This window comes from Juglans regia, chromosome 13 (genome assembly GCF_001411555.2).
Source record: "Juglans regia cultivar Chandler chromosome 13, Walnut 2.0, whole genome shotgun sequence".
NCBI classification, from domain to species: domain Eukaryota; kingdom Viridiplantae; phylum Streptophyta; class Magnoliopsida; order Fagales; family Juglandaceae; genus Juglans; species Juglans regia.
In genome coordinates, this window is record NC_049913.1 from 8,832,892 (window position 1) to 8,848,939 (window position 16,048).

Here is a 16,048-nt window from a genome sequence, read left to right on the forward strand (position 1 = left end):
TTTGTAAATAGTAGTAATAAAGTAATGATAGAATATTAAATAGTAATAAAAAATACGTAAAAAGTAATAATAAAATAATAAATAATAACTTCGTATACTTGAGAATAACTCAATACCTTGTTAATGCCCAAAAATTTTACCTTAAAGTAAGCTCGATCTGAGTTGTAAGGGTTGAATTTTAATTAATACATTTTAAATGATTTTTCATTTAAATAACTTATAAAACTATTTAAAAGTTGTCATATCAGCTAATGCGATTGAGAATTTTAAAATTCAACATTAATAATAAGATACTAATAAATTTATATTGCGCCCATTGTACATGCCTGAGTTGTAAATCAATGCAAGGGAGACTCTCTCTCGCTCCATTTGTTGGCAAGGACTGGAAAAGCTCTTAATTCAAAGCAATAAAACCTAGTAGAAGTGAAGGATATCAAACAGTGCAAGTACGTTATTCAATACCATTATTTTTTATACTTAAGCCAAAGAATTATTATACAAATCAACACTTTGAGAAACAGACAGAGCCAAACTAAGGTTTAGGGACTGCTTCTAGCATGTACTGTCCATGTAATTGACCAACAATTCCTGCACCATGCCTCTATCTGGCATTCTCCCTGCAGCGCCATATATGGGCGCTAGACCTCCACTTATTGGACCTGGATTTTCTTTCACCTGAAAGACGAAATTAAAGAAAAAATAATCTAGTCAAATATAGATTGTTGCATCACACAACATACAGCCCCAAATTACTCCCTGAGATCAGTACATAATTATGCCCTTACATTCGAGCAGTATAAACTAAAATGGATTTTATACTTCATATCGGGCTCTAATCAAAGGTCCCATATGGCTAACCATCTTTTCAATGTAAGAAAAACTTACAGTCTTCACGGACTCCATCAAATCCCTGAGGAAATCCTCAACTATTGGTTCGTGTTGAAGAGTCACACATATATGAATGCTGAATCAAGCAAAGAGTAATAAAGATTTTAGTCTTGGGAACAAAAATAAATCCAAAGCTCAAAACATGATTACCGCATAACTCTAAAAAAATTACATGGAAACACTGATATACAGCCTGATACATTTCGGACTAGTCACTAGAAAATGATCCACCCATTAGGATCATCCAATTTCCAACCAATTCAAAGTAAGAGGCAAATCATTTGTATAACCCATACCAGGCAGCGAGTTAAGCACTGACATGTCAGTTCTTATTTTCTTGCCTTAAAAAAGTGAAAATGAAAATACCTGTTGGGTCTTTGCAGCGCATTCAAATGCCAACCTTTGGATGACATGACATCATTGATTTCAAATATATCCACAACGTCAGAACCAAATGCCACAATTGTCATATCTGGCCTTCCAATAATAAATAACTCGGGAATTTCCTTTATCCTACACATAGAGAGGTTCTTCCTTTCAAAATCAAAATATCATCTCCCTCCTCTCCCCTCCAAAACCAAACTAGCAAAAAACAGAGGTGAAAACAACACATACCCTTTCTGTATTCTCTTTGACACTTCCATGATCCTTTTCGTGCTCTCCAAATATCCTAAAGAACATTGGAATTACAGTCAGCCCAGAAGCCACGCATTTGATGTAATGTTTGGTTGGCAAATATAAAAATAACACGTCATAGCTTCAAGTTTGAAAGCGATAAGGGTTACTCTCTCACCTTCTTCCCCCAAAGACAGCAATGCTGCCCAAGCCCCAGCAATCAAGCCACCAGGCCTGCTCCCAGCAATTGTTGGAGATACATACAGCCCTCCTGACCACTCGGTAACTGCAACATGATAAAACACAGAGAGAGAGAGAGAGAGAGAGAGAGAGAGAGAGAAAGATTACATGCCATCAGCAAATTTCAGAACCAAGTAAATCTTTAAGGGCAGTTGTTCTAGAATTTATAAATTAACTCCACCAACCAAATAGAACACATTTCCCTCCACAATGGCTTTTGCTTATGAAATACACAAGGCCCTGATTCGTTTTTGTAACATGGCTCTCAATAGTTGTTGTATTTGCATATTATAGTTGATTAAGCATGCAGAATTAATTAAAAAATCACCCTCATGTTTTTATATTCAAATGATAGCGCTATATAGTGTGTGCTTTGCAATATTCACAATACTATTTCCAATTATCACTCAAGTGGAAAAATTCCTCCAGTATGGTTTGAATCTAGTCCTTACATTGCAAGTCCATTTCAACATAGAATGGTCACAGTAGCGGACCCACGTAGTTCTTAGGATTTTTTGAAAATTCAAAAACACTCCCTAGATTTTATTCATAATTCTATAAATATAGAAAATGGCCCCCAAAAGAAATTTATAATCCCCATATGCTCTCATACCTAGAAATATCTCTCTCCAATTTTTTTCCTATAGTCCCAAAATTTTATATAATTTCTATATATTATCTATTTTCAAGAATATGGCCTCACCAAAATTAACTTAAAACTAAGTTTAGGAGAAATAATAAACTTATTAATATGGATCCCAAAGTTTTTTGTTATACATTCAAAGTGAAAATACAAGAAAAAACATTTAAGGTTGATGATCTATATGAAAAATAGTTGAGAGGTTTTATCCTCTAAACTTCATTGAGCAAGAAAAAATTTATGTAAGGTCTCAATTATAGCATTATATGTTTAATGTGATACGAAAATATCTAGATTTTACATGAAACTTGATAAACTAGCTTACATACTAGAATGAAAGATGATCTTCTAAAAGATCACTTGATAGTTTCTATGAAGAAAATAAATTCTAAATATTTCATTACTAAAATAATAATGGATGAATATTATTCCATGAAACATTCTCGTCAGAAATCTAAAACATATTTTAAGTTGTGTTTTTAGAATTTTATTTCCGTGTATGTAGCAAATTATCGAGATCTAATTTTATATATAGTTATGTTTTTATGATTTTTTTTAATCTCTTTTTATTGTACATAAATGTGTCACGCGATAGAAAAGTTGGGCCTCCTCCAAAAAATTGTTGGTTCCGCCACTGATTGGTCAATAGTCTTCTAATGATAAAAACAGGAGAAATAAAAGGAAATAGATTATAGTAGAAATTTTGCTTGAAGGCTTTTCTTTTCTGGGAAAAAAAGGAATGTATACTTACCAGCAACAAATTGATGCTGTCGGAAAATAGGAAGCCAGAAAAACCAGCATTTCCACAAACAAAACACCATGAAAGAAATGCATATTAGAAAGAATTTAAACCAAGCAGTAAAAATAGAGTGGCATAACTCCTTTTGAAATACAAAAAACTTGATACCTCTGAAATGTCAGAGTATTCAATATAATTTATAGAACATGTGCCATTTACCCAATTACATATACATCCAAGGAAAACAGTTAAATACAATTTGGGATTTCAATTTGGAAAAACTGAGGGACAGAAATTTATTTATGCACATCCTAGGTTACCTTTCTTATATCATGATTTCTGTACAGAACTACACTTGTTCCTTTGGGAGCCAAGCCGTATTTATGCACATCCACAGATATTGAGGTCACTCCTTTAACAGAAAAATCAAAAGGTGGAATCGGGTACCTGAAAGTAAAAACGTGAACTTATTCCATACTGAAGAGAGCCTATAATTTCCAGAGAAGCCTAGCCAGAAATTTTGAGAATCTGAATGCAATTCTTTTAATAGCTTGTCCTCTATGGAATGTGTATGCAAAAAGAAGGGGGCAAAAAAGGAAAAATGAAAAAAATACACCTCACATCTGTTAGTTTTGCAGTGTTGGCAAAACTTGGAGTCCAAAACCATGATTAGAAATCAAGTTTTTGTTAGGGATTGTTTGAACTAGAGATCTGCAAACTTCTATGAGAAATAATGTCATGTCAACAAGTTGTCCTGACAGCTCAAAACAACAACATCCAGAGAATTCACTAAATCTATCGTGGGACTCTCAATCGAGCAAAAAGTAGGTGTCAGCATCCCATCAACAGCCTGTCATGATGTCACAACTGGAGCTCTCAGGTCCATGATTTTATGTTTTGAAATTAGGGTCTTCCACCCAAGACCTATATAAGGATCTCTCTCAATTTCAAAGATGTCTATTCATTAGAGTAGCCATCATTAACATGGGCCAAGAGAAACGAAAAAAGGTAAAATTTGTGATCATATGAAAGTACAAGTACGATCTAGCTCTTATAAAGGTTTTGGGGAAGGAGATGATTGCAGCGATTTTGTAATAGGATTAATTCTAAGTAAATCTTCAAATAGTGAATGCCATTTTTTAAACAATAATCTTCGAAAGAATGTATATTTTATTAGAGATGTGCATTACTAGGAAGTGAATGCCGTTTCTGAATTTTTTTGGAATACTATATGATATGAAGATTGTGCAGGGAAGGGAGGACAGCTTGATGTGGATTCACACTGGAAATTCCGGAATTTCGGTTAGCTCCTTTTGCAATGTGTTAACTTGTCATTGTGTCAATAAATTCCCTTGGAAGTGCATTTGGAGATCAATGGTGCCTAGTAAGGTTGCATTTTTCAGATGGTTGGTGTCTCTTGGAAATATATTGACCACAGATAATTTGAGAAGGTGTGGATTATTTGTTGTGCATTGGTGTTTCATGTGTAAGAAAGATGATGAATCTGTTGACCATCTTTTTATTCATTGTGAGGTGGCGGAAGACTTTGTGGGATGAGATTTTTGGTAGGACGGGTATTGCTTGGGTGATGCCTAAGCAAGTGGTGAATCTTTTAGCATGTGGGCAAGGTTTTAAGGGGAGTAGTCGCATTGTTTCCATATAGAAGATGATTCATTCATGTTTGATGTGGTGCTTATGATTGGAAAGGAATGAGCGGTGCTTTGAAGATAAAGAACATTCGTTGGGAGCACTTAGGGAGTTTTTCTTTAGTACTTTGTGTATTTGGGCTAAAGCTCGTGTTGAATGGAGATATAATCTTCATGATTTGATTTTAGCCTATTCTAGTTCCTAGCTTGTATTTAGGTGTTTTCTCTTGTATACTTCTTGTGTACTTGGACTATGACTATTTACTTGTCAATAAAATTCTCTTATTACTTATAAAAAAATCTTCAAATAGTAAATTGTTTTTTTGGGTCTCATTTTGTCACAATTCTCTCTCTCGAATATTATTTATAATAAAGAATCCGTTGATGCTATGTGTGGTTACTAATGAACAAATATTAAATATGTAACTGCTTTAAAAAAAATAAACCTGTTCTAGTCTATTAAACTTAGTTCTTGATAGTTTTTTAATATCCATAGCTTGTGTTACAAACTTATTCACCACCCTTTAGGCGTGGTAAAGGGTCTTCAACTTCTTCGTTAGTGAAAAGTGTGTGCTAGAGAGAGATGGAGTTCGTATTGCAGCATTATATGTGAAACCATGGCCCATAAAATTGGTGGCACAAACATGTCAACCTGTACAGCTCAATTCTTAAATATTGTTTACTGGCAGGCACACTATTGTTGAGTGGTCAATGTGATGATGCATTGAGTGGCGGCATAATAAGCAACCATCAAAAGATTTACTGAGCTAATTAAAAAAGAAAAAGAAAGAAAGAAACATGCTGCCATACCCAAGTTTCCTAGCGAAAGGTAGTACAAAGCCGCCAAGACAAAGATCAACATGGAGACAAATTCCAAAGCTAGTAGCTAATTCACCAAGCTCCTATAAAAGAAATTGTTCAGATCATTCAATTCGGCTGTTAAATGACCTAAAAGAGACAATAAATTACATGAACAAGTTAGGTCCTTGCATACCTGAATAGGATCAATGATGCCATGAGGAAACCCAGGTGCAGATCCAACAATCTGCAGGACAAAAAATTCTAGGTCTGTTCAAGTAGCAAACAAAAACTTTGAAGTTGGAAAATCAGCATCAACCCGCTCAAGATGGTAAACCAAATTGTTTTTTCTTTTGGAGAGGGGAACCGGGGTGGGTGGTATGGAACAAGAAGGCTCAAATTGATTAAATGTGCCACGAAAGATTCAAGAAGAAATATTCAAGAGAAAGTAAAATCAGAGCTAGGTCTATAAACTAAATACCAAAATTGTGTTTCGGTTAATATGTCGTTTAATCGCTTTGACATCTGCTCGAAATTCTTTATTTATAGGGACACGCCACAGCTTGATGTTAAAATATTGTGCAGCCTTGTCATATGCTGAGTGTGCAGATTCGGGTATTATCCTGAGCTCAGAAAGAAAATAATAAATATAAGTAACTTCCAAATCAATACAAAGCTAATTGAGGTATGGGCAACCGACATACATTTCAGGTTTTGTAATTCCCTTCTTGGTTTTCATGTAGTCACGTGATGATTTCATGGCTAACAATATGCTTTCAGTTCCACCTGATGTCATGTTTCCACATATTTGTCCTCCCGAACCCTTTTCTTTACTGCCAAGCAGTGCAGCTGTCATTGCAACCACTTCTGCTTCAAATCGTACTATGCTTGGGAATACATCCAAATGCAATGGATTGGTATGTGCAAACCTGAAAAGTGATTCAAACCAAGTCATAATGAGAGATATTGGATTTTTTTTCACCATAAAGGGTGGGAAGGAACAGATCTTATCAGACTCATCATTGCAAAGAATAATGAATCCTCCCTGTGAGGGGAAAAATCAACATTAACACACTTTATGCAGCAAAAATAAGCAGGAAGGTAGGTTGCTAGGGTTTGTTCACACATAAACACACTTTATGCAGAGCTGAGAAGAGAGAAGAAATGGCGCCCAGATGAAGCTGATGAGGATATGAGAGCAAAGAGAGATTGCATGCAAACTGTGTGAACACAAGTTGTTAGGGTTTTGCCAGGATGCATAGTTGTTAATTCGCACTTTGTTCACACATTAACACACTTTATGCAGCAAACACAACCGGCAAGGTAGGGGAAAATCAACATTAACATGAAAAATCCGACTCCGACTCCGACTCCGACTCCAACTCCAACGGTGTGGAGTCGGTATGGAGTCAGTGGGACGGGTTTTTGCACACCCCTAATAATTAGCAGTTCTGATTGATATAAAATGGTCAAAAGGTAGACTTTACATTAAAACAACGATGAAGATTCTGGTTAACATTCACAACATTTTTTTAATGGTTCAGAAAAGGCAAGAGAAGGCATTTTGTTGCACTCATTGGACTCTCTAAATTCACATCCACCCTTTCTTGCAGTTGCATATCAGTATAAATGACTATTATCTTGTCAAGGGTAGTTCGCAATTAGGACTTTGCTTGTTCCATTGTTTGTTGGGGACACCAAAAGTGTAGAAAAATTAGGGAGAAAGCATTGCGAGCTGAACATATATGTTTACTTTTGAGCTCCCCCTCTAATATGGGTACAGTCTTTGCACTGAAAAATTTCGACAAGTGAATTTTGGTTTTGGAGGAGCCAAAAAACAGAAAGCAAAAAGAAAAGGAGTCGTAAACTGATGATCACAAGAGTACAAATCTTACTAACATTGAGCATGCCTCATTAATCAGAGAAAAATGTCCTTCAGACTCACTCCCTCCAATGTAGCTGCAAAAGGAATCCATAATTTGTTAATCACAAATGTTTCAAATTTTTTAAGTGAAAGACCTACATAGAATCCCATGCTAACAGTTGCTAACATACACTGTACCAGAGCATTTTCCTTGCCAAACCACATCATTTCTTTTCTCATCTTTCATTTTCTCTATGACCTCAACTCCCAAACCTGCCCTTGGCAGCTCGGTCCTCCAACCATCTCGCTTAGATTTACCACCAGATTGTAACTTATCCACAACCTGCTCATTGAACCAAGCATGGCATCCATAAAATCAATATAAATGTTTAAATCCTTATTATGGCAGAGAGAGAGAGAGGTCAAACCTTTGATTTGGATCCACTCGTCCAAGACCTACTAACACTTTAGAACTTAAACTGAGTAATTAGGAGTAAATCCACGGAATCCTTAAAAGCATAATTATTTTTTTTTAACGGTTAAGATTTTACTGTCTAAAAATAAGGCACAGTGTCCAGTGAAATAGGCAAAATAGCTATGCATTAATAACACATAAATAAGGCACAGTGTCCAGTGAAATTCTCGTGTTTAGTATGGTCTCAGTGTTATTCGATCTCGTTTCATTTATCGCAGCATAACAATTTGTCTAATTTTCACTTCAGAAACAACGAACACGGACACAGAATAAACATAGTGACAGAAATTCGAATACCCATAAATCTACACATGAAACAAGTCAATGGATGAATTAATGAATGGAAAACTAAAATGAATTCAGATAAATGATTATTGACCTTCTGTTTCTCAGCATCGATGTAATTCTTGACACCAGGAACCAACCTGTTATTTTTTTTCAATCAATAAACATAAAAAAACAAAAAACAAAACAAAAGCATGTCTATTATTAGATCAGTAATTACTAGCTAAACAAATTGTCAAAAAATCAAGAGCAAATGAACGAAAAAAAATCACTTGAGGAGGCTCATGAGGAACGCTACGAAGGTTGCTTTAAGTCCTCGTTCATGAACCACACCGAGAAATGATTGAAGCGTCCGAGCGACGAGAAAAGCGAGGAGGGGAGCGAGAAGCAGAGCCAGAGGCTCGTATTCCGATAGGAAAGAATTCGCAGAAGCTCTGAAACGAATCAAGAACGACTTCGGAGAATAATCCATCGCCGGCGACGAAAACGAAGAATATCCAGAAAGAGAGAGAGAGAGAGGGGTATTTGGTCTTTCTCTTATTAGTATTGCGTACAAGATACGAGTTGAATTTCGACGGGGATGAGGGTGGTGGGTTGCGTCGCTTCTGCTCTTGGGTAAGCTTCTTCTGTTCTTCCCTATTTGCGTCGCTTCTGCTCTTTCCAATGCAATGTTTTGTACTTTACGTCCGCTGTTTTTCGTTATTCTATTATTTTCCTTTATTATTCGTAATTTTTCAGGTCACTTGGTATTTGTTTATTTTTAAAGATTAAAAGAGATGAATTAAAATTAAAATTAAAAATTAAATAAAATATTTTTTTAATAATATTTTTATTTTTAAATTTAAAAAATTTAAATTATTTTATATAAAAATTTAAAAAATTATAATAATAAAATAAAATGAGATAAAAAATTTTAAAAAATCAACGTGACCAGAGATAGCACGTTTCAGACTTTTCAATATGTTTAGCTGCCATCTTGGTTTTTTGTGTCAAAGAAATAAATAAAAGATGGACATCACGTGCTGTGTGTTTTACAGTACAATTTAGGTTAGGAAAATGATAGGGATCTCATCCCGCTCGAAGGTCCAGCTCTAATTTTTGTTTTTAATTTTTTTTAATTTAATAATTAAGAAAATATTATTTATTATATTATCTTAATCACTAAATTGTAAAAAACTTTAAAAAAATTTGCAGCGGGACCTTGGAGCGGAATCCTCCAGCAGATCCCTAACATTACCCTTTAAGTTAATATATTTATACAGAATAATTTTTTTTTAAATCAGTTATAGCACAACGTGATATAATTTAATTTAAAAAATATTAAAAATAAAAGTATAGCAGTTCATTAGAGGGGAGCGACTCCAGGCTACAGAGCTCTTTCGTTGCATTAGTTATCTCCAACTCAAAATTTGGCTAATAAGTAATATGTGATTTTTTGGCTTTTAATTAATGACTCAAAATTTAAATTAAATATTATTATTTTTTAAATATATTTTTTAATTTTATTTCTTTGAATGATTTTTTATTTTCATTTTCATAATTTCTAACTCTCCTCAACAAATAAAATAAAATCAAAATTACTTGGTAGACTACTTTTTTATAATCTCCAACTCTCCACTTTTTTTATTTCTATTTTCATAATTTCTAACTCTCCACATTTTCATTTTCATATTTTTTATTTTTATTTTCATAATCAAATAAAATCACAACTACCTGGTCAAGTAGGGAAATAAATAGAAGGAGAGAGAAATAGGTAAATAAAATATCCGGGAAAGAAACGAAATGGAGAGAGAAAAAGTGGAGTTGCAAATATTCATTAAAAATCGGATGAGGCCGCTACAGTTTACTTCATCTTGGACGAAAGACGGTAGATAAAAATTCAAATCTACTAAAGGCATGGTTTGGATTCGAATATCACTTCAAAACATTTCAACTCTTTCCAGCAAATTCTCTCCAAACTTTTTATTTGTTTTTATATAGGACAAAATAGCTTATGTTGTTTTTTACTTTTCTATGCAACTAGTATAATGAATGCAAACGAAGACCCACGCCTTCACCCAGCCCTCATTCACACGGGTGTAAAATAAAAAATTATTTTATATATAATAGTCAAAATTATTATTTAACGATTTTGGAAACAGTTTAAAAATCATTTTTAAAACAATTTTTTGTAATCAATTTGTATTTAATATTTTACAAACAAATTCCGTTAGAAAAAAAAATATTGTAATCCAGAAAATATTATTATAAAATATATTATAAAAAATAAAAAATTGGGTAGATAATTTATAAATTATTATTACTTAAGGAATAAATATATTTATAAATAAAACAAATTTATTAAAAATACTATGCAATAATTTGTGAAACCCACATCTATCTCATCTCCAAAAAGTTAAAACCATTTCAACTCACTTCCAATCAAAAAACCATCTCACCTCAACTCATTTCAACAATTTTACTATTATTTACAACCCATATCAACTCATCTCAACTCATTTTTGAATCCAAAAGACTCCAGTTTTCTTTTATTAAACTCTAGTGTTTTGAATGAGAAATAAATATGTATAAAATATATTTTATATTATTTATAATTGTTCGAATGAATTTCTTGAACAATATTAAAGGGGAGAGAGAACTTTTCTTGAACAATATTAAAGGGGAGAGAGAGAACAATATATTAATATAAGGTTCCGTTTGGATAATAAAAGTGATTCATCTCATCTCATCTTATTATTATAATTTTTCTAAATTTTTATACAAAATATAATAAATAATTTAAAATTCTCAAATCTCAAAATAATAATATTTTATTTAACTTTCAACTTTCAACTTTTAATTTTTATCTCAATTCGTTATCAAAACGGCACCTAAATATTCATTATATATTATGAGATTTAATTGATATAATTATCTCTTTTTCATTATAGACTCTAGAATTAGATAAACATATACATGAAATAGACCCTACATTATTTTTAAATGTTCCAATAAATTACCTGACAATATCCTAATTAATATAGCTATATCTCTTCTACTCTAAACCCTAAAAGTAATCTCTATCCAAAGATAGGAATAATGGAGCAAAATTTCCTTAAAGCGATAAGATTTAGGTTGTGTTTAGATGTTGAAGTGAGTTGAGTTGAGTTGAATTAAGATAATAAAATATTGTTAGAATATTATTTTTTAATATTATTATTATTTTAGGATTTGAAAAAATTGAATTATTTATTATATTTTATATTAGAATTTAAAAAAATTATAATGATAAGTTGAGATGAGTTGAGAAGATTTAAGAAACCAGACGAAGCCTTAGTTCGAACAAAAAGTTACACACGATAAAAGGACTGTTGGGCCATAAATGACAGTCGAAGGCCCATTGCAACTTCAACTTCGGGGCCATTTTCTCATGTCTCTTGGGGTTATGCTATGGGGCCGTTAAGAAGAGCCTGGCCCAACTTGAAGAATTTATAGTGTATTGGTGTGCAACCACTCATAGTCCATAGAAGAAAAAGAAAACGAAACAAGAGAACAAAAGGAGAGATCGAGGATAATCAGAAAATTAGTGTATTCCCAATTCCTATCCTCGGACCAAACCGCTACTGCAAAATGCTTATATATAGCCGGTTTGATTGGTTCGAACCTGTTTTTCTCTAGACAAGTTTAATCGCCGGTTCAATTTTATTATTTTTATATATTTTTTAATAATTGAACCGGCGACTAGTCGTCTAGAAGGAAATAAGTTCAAACCAATCCATCTGGTTTGGTGGGAGCTAGCCAACCGTTTGGGTTGGTCGATTTTAACAGCCCTAATCCATGCAGTACTTGTGTGTTATCTTATACTCTCTTTATTTTGATTTTGATTTGAACAAGTACTGGATGATGATCACTCGGGAAATATCAAAATGCAATTTCAAAACATTTCCAAAGCTCATCATTTTATCAACCTGCAGCCTTTATCCACGAGGCTTCATGACTTGAGTTGTTAAAAATACTCCAGCATCGAATTAAGCTTCTAGTACTGGTGAAAATCAGAGTAACATTAACAACATTAATAATAATGATAGTAATTAATAGTAGTAGTGATATTCATATAATTAACCGTACTAGTAATATTAGTCAAACTAACTAGATTAATGGGGTAGAGAAGTTTGAACAAGCAGCTAGCTAGGTTGGAAGACGATGAATGTTGACCAATCACAATCTGAATAATGAATGCATCACGTGTTCAGCAACATAATTAGTTTGATTACATAATCGGATGGATACGTGGAGGTTTGATTTTACTCGCCCCGTTTGAATAATAAAAGTGTTTCATCTCATCTTATTTTATCATTATAAATTTTTTAAATTTGTATACAAAATATAATAAATAATTTAATTTTTTTAAATTCTAAAATAATAATATTAAAAATTAATATTTTAATATATAATATTTTATTTAACTTTCATCTCAACTCAGAAATAGATCGATGATGATCACTGAACAGTGTGAACGTAAAGTACTATTGGACAAGTACCATGCATTTTTGTTTGCTGACCTACACGTGGGAGACATGTCGCCATTAATGTTGTAGTGCCTCGTTATTAATCACAAACTGATCAAGATGATATCATATATATGTGTATATATATATATATATATATATATATATATATATAGTCGAAAGCATCTAATTTCTAAATGGTCGGCTACGCCGTGATCTATTAGTCTCGACGTATGGCTGCCTGAATTTAGTCATGTTGCTTTTTTCCCAGGAAAATGCAATGTATGTTTCATGTCAAAAGCAAAAAAAGTATATATGACTGCTACATCCTGGAACGTACACGACAAAAGTAATTTTCAATACCGAATATATAGTTGGATGGACGTGAAAAGTACTAGCTAGCTAGGGCAGATGCAGGATCAATCATAAAATGAATAATCAAGCTGCTGCTGGAATCTAGCGAAGAAAATAGTTGAGATCATGTGAAATTAGAGAAGTCGTGTATATATATCACTAACTGTTGAATACTTGAACATGACTGATTTGATTGAGGTTCATATAACCCTAGGGTTATAATATCCGACACCATGCACAATTGAGTTAATTTTATAAACAAGAGATTTCTCAAATTGATTCTTATAATGTGAACTAATAATATTGATCTTACTTGCTGCAAGGTTTTTATGTTTATAATATAGAATTACCATTTATTTAAAAAATTTAAACTTAAAATAGATTTAATCATTTATATTTTATCTTAAAACTCCATCTCATGTGTGAGCCATAATCCTTCTCAATAAGTAGGCTCAGCACGTGAAATATTTAGTTAAATAAGATAAAATACTGTAGAGTCGGGATTTGAACTTATTGCCTATGCTCTAATATTATGTAAAATTATTGTTTGTACCAAAAGTTAAAATTTATGTTGTTTGTTTAGATTGACAAACACTCTCAACTCATCTCATCTCATCTCATATTATCATTACAACTTTTATAAATTCTCACGTAAAATACAATAAACAATTTAACTTTTTTAAATTTTAAAATAATAATAATATTACAAAATAATAGTTTAATAATATTTTATTTAATTTTTAATTTTAATTTTAATTCATATCATCTCAACTCTCTATCCAAACCTAACGATGACTTTAGTACTGTTGGGGCTTTCAGCAGTATATCTAAGGTTGTGTTTGGATGTTAGAGGGAGTTGAGTTGAGTTGAGTTGAGATGATAAAATATTATTAGAATATTATTTTTTAATATTATTATTATTTTGATATTTGAAAAAGTTAAATTGTTTATTATATTTTGTATTGAGATTTGAAAAAGTTGTAATGATGAGTTGAGATGAGTTGAGATTAGTTTAAAATCCAAACGAAGCATAAATTAAGGAAATTATGACTTGCTGTGTGCGACAAACGATGTGCCAAAGAAAAATAGAAAGCCATATCATGATTTTAAGAGAAATGATATATTAATTCTTCGTAGATATTACTTAGAACGTGAAACATGATAAAATATTTGACATGAAGTTTTGAAATCTGAAACCTAAGTACTATTTTCTCTTTGCAGGAGCAGCTCTGATGTTGCTTTCACAGATATATACTTACAAACTTGAGAATCTATAAAACATAAAATCATGCTGTCAGCTGTAAATTGCGCGTGCCTAAAAGCCCATCGATCCCCATCACGTGAAATAATGAGATTTTGCCTGGTTTCCTCCTTTCAAGACTATTAAAAATTTAAAAATTTTAAAAATCTTTTATGTTATGATTATAATTTTTTTAAATTTTTATATAAAATAAAATAAATAATTTAATTTTTTTAAATTTAAAAATAAAAATAATATTAAAAAATATATTTTAATAATATTTTATTTAACTTTTTAATTTTAATCTCAACTCATATATAAAAACAAACGAGAGTTGTGCTTTTAACTCATTCACAAGATGTCGATCAACATATATATATATATATATATATAAGAAAAATATTACTTGAATTGATAAAAGTTATCGATAAAAATGATCGATTGAATTTTTTATTTTTTTATTTAAAGATTAAAAAAATGATTATTAGTAAATTGATATTTTTTAAAAAAAAAAAATATTTAAAGATATATACAAAATAATTGAAAAAAAAATACATTTACACTTATGGCTCAAATTTTCGATCTTAGTAGCATTACTCAACCCTGCTACGTGCACAAGAAATCCCACGGATGGTTTATACCGATAGGCGACAGTATAATCTTTTGTTTTCAAATATTTTTAAACCCTCTTAAACATTTTAAAAAAATTACAAACTCATTAAAATATATTTCCTAAAAAATACAATCGGTACAAATTTTCGGTAGAATTTATCGGTACAAATATCATTTTCCATATATAAATTATGCTGCATGCATGGATGGATAAATCAGACTATATGTACACAAGGGATCTATTTTGGAAAGCATTAGGAATTAAACACGTTTACATGAACAGCTTTTCTTGCTTATTATAAAAACATTCATAAAGTAGGAAAACAGTGCGGAAAAGGCACATCAAACATGAAAAAATAGGAGTCTAGCTAGTAGCCTTTTATTTTTTTTCTTTTGCAGAGACTACCATATGATATATCGCATGGATATCTACTAAGAGCGGTGTTACGCTGCGGCTTGACCGCTAGGCTAAATTGATTTTTTTATTTTTTTTGGTTTGTTAATTTTTTATTTATATTTTTTATCATTTTAAAATATTTTTAAAAATATAAAAATATATTAATAATCATTTTCTTAATTATTAAATAAAAAAAATTAAAATATATGAAGTGTTAAAATGAAAAACATATTGAGTAGGCAAAATAGTATTTTTCATTTACAAAATGATTAGAATCACGAGACTTATACATTCAAAATATTGATACACGCGACGTATTTTTACTATACATTTTACAATAATATTGTTAGATGAAGATAATTTTATAAAATAACATGTTATTTTTATAAAATATTTTATAAAATAACATGTTATTTTTATAAAATATTTTATAAAATTACCTCTCAGTAAACACATTATTATGAAAAATGTTGTGTATAAATTATTTTCTATACATAAAAAAGAAGTGTTACCCATATAAAGAGATTATATAAAAATAAACTTATAAATTGACGTGATTTTATCTATTGATCCGTTAAATTTATTTTACGATAAAAATAATTTTACAATCTAATATATCACATTAATAATTAAACTATGTTGTTATTTTATAAATTTACTTTTATTTTAGATAAAAATTTTATTGATTTGATCGAAAAATTTAGTGTGGATTTGGATAGACTGTTCAGATAAGATCAAATAAAATATTTTGTTAAAAATTTAAAAAAA

General features: G+C 31.3%; 1 protein-coding gene across 2 annotated transcripts; it reads right to left on the reverse strand.

The window, feature by feature from the left end:
- Positions 1 to 398: 398 nt before the first annotated feature.
- Positions 399 to 8,850, reverse strand: LOC109003131 (sphingosine-1-phosphate lyase). Of its 2 annotated transcripts, XM_035684652.1 has the most exons (15): positions 8,463 to 8,850; positions 8,285 to 8,330; positions 7,622 to 7,773; positions 7,466 to 7,525; positions 6,271 to 6,495; positions 6,048 to 6,189; positions 5,763 to 5,813; positions 5,579 to 5,670; positions 3,443 to 3,569; positions 3,135 to 3,150; positions 1,682 to 1,789; positions 1,504 to 1,558; positions 1,255 to 1,401; positions 886 to 964; positions 399 to 675 (listed from the first exon to the last, which is right to left on the reverse strand). In XM_035684652.1, the coding sequence occupies exons 1-15, from the start codon at positions 8,660 to 8,662 to the stop codon at positions 553 to 555; spliced, it is 1,623 nt and encodes a 540-aa protein (XP_035540545.1). In that variant the 5' UTR covers positions 8,663 to 8,850; the 3' UTR covers positions 399 to 552. The 2 variants fall into 2 exon arrangements, with proteins under 2 accessions (XP_035540545.1, XP_035540546.1); XM_035684653.1 differs by lacking the exons at positions 8,285 to 8,330; positions 8,463 to 8,850 and having other exon boundaries at positions 7,629 to 7,721.
- Between the last annotated feature and the right edge of the window lie 7,198 nt (positions 8,851 to 16,048).

Bases quoted from the DNA above. Each gene is read 5' to 3' on its own strand.
- LOC109003131 (XM_035684652.1), bottom strand. From the start codon at position 8,662: ATGGATTATTCTCCGAAGTCGTTCTTGATTCGTTTCAGAGCTTCTGCG. The intron at 5,671-5,762 runs GTATGCAAGGAC...TTTCTTTTATAG, and splicing joins GCATCATTGATCCTATTCAG to GAGCTTGGTGAATTAGCTAC. The intron at 676-885 runs GTAAGTTTTTCT...TTCGTCTTTCAG, and splicing joins TGATGGAGTCCGTGAAGACT to GTGAAAGAAAATCCAGGTCC.